The sequence below is a fragment of the Olea europaea genome, chromosome 12 (assembly GCF_002742605.1).
Source record: "Olea europaea var. sylvestris chromosome 12, O_europaea_v1, whole genome shotgun sequence".
Taxonomy (NCBI): domain Eukaryota; kingdom Viridiplantae; phylum Streptophyta; class Magnoliopsida; order Lamiales; family Oleaceae; genus Olea; species Olea europaea.
In genome coordinates this window covers 25,819,188-25,824,436 of record NC_036248.1, presented here as the reverse complement: position 1 = coordinate 25,824,436, position 5,249 = coordinate 25,819,188, and the positions used below count along the sequence as shown (strand labels likewise).

At 34.2% G+C, this 5,249-nt stretch overlaps 1 protein-coding gene across 2 annotated transcripts; it reads left to right on the top strand.

The window, feature by feature from the left end:
• The first annotated feature begins 261 nt into the window (after positions 1 to 261).
• LOC111406195 (beta-1,3-galactosyltransferase GALT1-like) lies at positions 262 to 4,915 on the top strand. Of its 2 annotated transcripts, XM_023035467.1 has the most exons (5): positions 301 to 402; positions 1,317 to 1,500; positions 2,519 to 3,382; positions 4,226 to 4,458; positions 4,586 to 4,915. In XM_023035467.1, exons 3-5 carry the CDS (start codon positions 2,623 to 2,625, stop codon positions 4,898 to 4,900), a joined length of 1,308 nt encoding a protein of 435 aa, XP_022891235.1. In that variant the 5' UTR covers positions 301 to 402; positions 1,317 to 1,500; positions 2,519 to 2,622; the 3' UTR covers positions 4,901 to 4,915. The 2 variants fall into 2 exon arrangements, with proteins under 2 accessions (XP_022891234.1, XP_022891235.1); XM_023035466.1 differs by lacking the exon at positions 1,317 to 1,500 and having other exon boundaries at positions 262 to 402.
• The last annotated feature ends 334 nt before the right edge of the window (positions 4,916 to 5,249 follow it).

Sequence of the window (5,249 nt, the reverse complement as noted above, 5' to 3'; positions counted from 1 at the left end):
TATTTATGATTTTGAAAGTTATATTTTATTAAAAGTTCGAAAAATATTTATTAAGTTATAAATAAAATAAATTTTCAAGATATATTTATTGATTTAAAATTAAAATAATATTATCTGTTAAGACTTTAACGCTTTACACACATACCTAACGTATATGTTAGTAAATGCCGTTTCCTTCGGTCAAAAGAGATTTTTATACATTCAATTTCCTCCTCGTACTCGTCTAACTTCAAAATCAAACAACAAACTTAAAAATTAATTAATATAATTAATACAATTTATTAAACACTAATAATTCTATATTTAGCGTAGACTTGAAGTCAAATCTGGCGACAGAAGTATCAAATTTCATCTCTCTTTTTTCGCATCAGAATCCCAACATTCACGCCATTTTCCCACAAGGTACGTTCCATTTAGTTATTTAATACTGTTTTTAACCATTTTTTTTAATGAATTTTAGTGATAATCTTGTTAATTTGTGGTTTATAGGTTAATTTTGTTTAGAAAAATTGATTCTGATATGTGTAGTTGCTTTTCTCTTCAATTTGTGCAGTAAATAGACAAACTCATTATGTGAACACGTTTTGGTATGTTTTTTGAGTGGTATATATGGCTGCACTTTAGTTCGATGCTCCAATTGATGCACCGATGATGTGAGGAGAGAATTGTAGGGTCTAAGCGCGTTTTTTGTTCACTAATTTTTACGAGTTGAAAATTTTGTATTGTGTGATGAAGTGATTGAGTCAATTTTTGTCGTTTGGAGTTAGTGTGCGATTTTATGTCACCTTTAATGAACTCGGATTTTTTATTACTTAAAAATGAGATCTGCAATTGGGGATTGTAGTCATCTGACAGTTGAGTACTCGAAAATCTCACTGCTTGTGATTTTCTTCCTTCGTTTTGTTGTTGACATTGATGCTATAATTATTGGTCGGCAAGTTGGTGTTTTTTAAGTTTAGATTGGTGACCATTAAATAAAATATCATGTGTAAACTAAAACGAGTTATGTAACATTTCTGTTTCGGCCATTTGGCAAAATATGAAAAGTAATTGAGTTGTTGTTGTCGTTGGTTTTCCTTTTTTTCCCCTGAACTTGTGAGATTTTTAATAATGGATTCTGAAGTTTCTAAATGGCAGGAAAGGGAAATGAATGAACAAGTTTGTTGTAATTTTTTGTTACTGAAATTCCAATAAATCATATTAAATACTTTGCAATTAAGGATTTAGATCACTTTTGGCCTTTTCCTTGTTTCCCTTCTAGTTTGTTATCATCTAAATATCACTTCTGAATTATAGAGAAATGCTCTTTATTGTAGGCATTTCTTATCCTATTTTGGATTCGTGAATTTATGAAAAGTTGTCTTCACTTTAAAGTCAAAACTGCATGTGAAAGAGGCAAAGATGTCTTTGATGCGAAACAACAAATCAATTAACGTTTGCTCATCTGTAGAGCCACATACATAGTCCTGACTTGGGATATTATGGTAAATAATGTTGCAGGTTTGTTGAACTGCTCTAAATCCTACTTAGACCAATATCCAAATAAATGGATTTTTGTCTGTGTGTGCTATAGAGGATTGTGGATTTCTAAAGCTTAAGTGCTTGTTTGGTAGGGATTTTGATAATTGATTTTTTGACCGTTAGAGATAAAGTGGGTTGTACCTGTAAGAGAAGAATTCAAAAATGATGGTTTGAATAGTGAAATAATGGTCAAAAAATTGATTTTAATTGGCTTAAAATCATTACCAAACAAGCTCTAAATATTGTACTCAAAGGCAGGTCTGGGTGCAACGACTAAAATGTGACAAAAATTAGTTTACAGTTTCATTTGGTTTGTCCTATCCAAATCTTGAATTGTCAATTCATGGTGATACTCTACGAGATTGAGTTGAATTTTACCTCTAGGCTTTATAATTGCAAATGATTTAAGGGTATTTCAATTTGAACTATTATCCCTGATTCCATTTATGGAACTCCGATTTCCGTGCTTGATTTAGCAGTAGCATCATTCTTTCATGAACATCTGAACTTCTAAGGTTGCATGCGTTCATGGCCAGGGGGTAAGGACAAAATTGCTGGGTGTCATAGAGCGCATGGTTGGCAATGGCTGGACAATATATTTCCGTTCCATATCATCATAGATGTAGTTAACCTAACATTTACGAACATATATTCTACAAACAAAACTCATTGGCATCTTGTAATTCTTTCTTCTTTTATGGGCGAGTTTTTGAGTTTTGTACGCTTATCCGGCATATTCTTTCAGTTCATTTATCTAAGTCCTTGTCCTCGTTCGCATTTTTATTAACAATTTAACATGTGTATCTTTTATTCCTCTTTAAGTTGAATAATTAATAGCTGAACCGTCATCGTGGTTTACTTCAGATGCTTTTATTCAATTTACAATTCTGAAGGCCTCGAATGGATAAAAACAATGTATTCATAATATCTGCTACAGCCAAAAGATCCGTGTGGGAGTTGCAGGACTTTTCATTCTTAGTTTATGTATTTGTTGCAGACGCCATTGCATACAGTCCATTCGGATTAGCCATAGTTTGTTGAAGTTTCTCTATCATGGTACCCGGGTCTATATGAGTTGAAACCCACAGGTAATGAACAGAAATGAAGAAATGGTATGGTGGTGTTCTATCCACATCCTTTTTTATGTTATTGGTTCTTGGATATTATGTCATGACAAATCCCATCAAGGAAGGTTACGCGCCAATTCCTTCATACTTCAATATAACAAATCCTCTCGAGTGGATAAATCCTGGCGCTCCTCCAGCAGTTCAGAATCCAGTAAACAATTCTAGGTTGATTTCTACGGAAGCTATAGTTTCTGATCTCTTTTCTCAAAGGAACTTATCCAATGAAGAGAAAAATTCTTTACATACATGGAACCACTTGAAACACTTGATTAGTCATGCTCAGGGATTACCTAATGCTGTTGAGGCTATAAAAGAAGCTGGTGTTGCATGGAGCAATCTAATGACTTCAACTGAAGAGGAGAAGCTTCATATGAATGGGAGTTCACAGAGGAGAGGAAGAGAGAAACAATGTCCACATTTTCTTAGTAAAATAAATGCCACAGAACTTGATGATCGGGGATTTAAGTTGCGGATTCCTTGTGGCTTGACGCAAGGTTCTTCAATAACAATTATTGGTATTCCAAATGGTCTACTTGGCAATTTCCGGATTGACTTGACTGGTGAACAGATTCCAGGGGAGACAGAGGCTCCTATTATTCTGCACTATAATGTTAGGCTCCGTGGTGATAAGATAACTGATGATCCTGTAATAGTCCAAAACACCTGGACAGCTGTGCATGACTGGGGTGAAGAAGAACGGTGTCCTTCTCCTAATCCTGAAAAGAATAAGAAAGGTATCTGCATATCTCATTTGCTGCATATCATGTATCATTAGACCGCATAAGGTTGTGGATTGCTGTTATCCATGTTAGCTGCTGCAACAAAATTTATCTTCTTCTGGTGGTTGGTTTCTTTTTTTCCTTTTCTTTTGCCCTGCTGCTATGGACCCTGCATATGACTACTCTTAAAGTGATGGTATTGTGTAGAATGATGCTAACTCTGTTGAATCAATAAGTTTCTGCAGAGAAGTTATGTGTTCCTGTAAGTTGGATAATTTGATTAACTTGTGTTCACACACTACAATATCTAATTAAGTTAATTGTCAAATAGGTGGATATTTATCACTTTAGCTTTCATCTTAGCTTTCAATGGTTTTATAAACCATTCTCTATTTCTGCTGCTATTTTATCCTTTGGATATGTTTTTTTCTTCCAAAATTATTGTTTTCTGTTGGTAAGAGGATAGTGTGACTTTGCTTCTTTCAGATATTTTTCCACATTTAGAATTTTGTTATAATTTTATAATATGATGAAATCTAGGTTAAGATTGTGCAATTAGCATTAAGATGTAAAGAATTATAGTAGTCTATACTGATTTCACTATTTTTTAAGCTTTTAGATGCCCAGAAAGTTGATGCATTTATTTTTGGCAAACTAGTTGGTCAATGTTATTTTTCTCTTTTTCCTCTTAACTTCAATCCCGTAGGCATAGTTTCTATGTGCTGACTTATTCCTGCCTTTAAGCAGTCCATTTTCTTTTGCTCGTGTCGTCATTTCATATCAGTTTTCCTTCTGCCTCTGCACTTGGTATTTTCTGTTATCCTATGCATTATATGATGCTACTTAAATTTATGTCAGTCGATGCTCTGGAGCAATGCAGTGAGATGATTGGTAAAGATGATAATCGGACTATCAAGGCTAACAGACATGCCAATGGGTCATCAAAGATTTCCACATTTCACTATGGGGGACGGAAAACATACTTTCCATTCAGGCAAAATGATCTGTTTGTAGCTACACTCAGGGTCGGATTAGAGGGCATCCAGATGACAGTTGATGGGAAGCATGTCACATCATTTGCTTTCCGAGAAGTACTCACTCTCTCTCTTCCCTCCCACACAAACACACACTGTTACAGACAAACAGGTCGCAATCACATGTATTGATTAACATTTGTCAAGTAATGTTGAGTTGCACATCTTGTCTGTTTTTTTGCAGACTTTAGAGCCGTGGGTAGTTAGCGAAGCAAGGATTTCAGGAGATATAGATCTAATTTCTGTTGTTGCAAGTGGGTTACCGACATCAGAGGATTTAGAGCATATAATTGACTTGGAAACTCTTAAAGCAACTCCACTTCCTCCACGAAAACAACTGAAACTCTTTATTGGCGTTTTTTCTACTGCCAATAATTTCAAGCGTAGAATGGCAGTTCGAAGATCATGGATGCAGTATGCGGCAGTCCGATCTGGACAAGTTGCAGTTCGTTTCTTCGTTGGGCTGGTAGGCCAAGTCTTTTTGATTAGTTATCATTAATTGGATTAAATGTTTAGAATCTTTCCTCAATATTTAATATGCTTTCTCGTGCTTACACAAAGCAATAGGTAATTGCAATGAGTGTTTGGCTAAGCTTTAAAAAACAGTGGAAGTTACTTTAAGTAACATTTTGTCTTCATACATGTTTAATTAACTTAACTTTTTCTTACTTTTAAGCACCTTTATTAAAATAACCTTACCTCAGTATAAAAACAAGTAACTTATTTCCAACATTAACCAACTAAAAAGAAATCATATTTAAAAATTTAATTGTAAGTGAACATTCTATCAAACTGAACACTTCTAGAGTTCTTCCTTTTTTTTTTTTTTTTTTTTTTTTTTTTTGTGT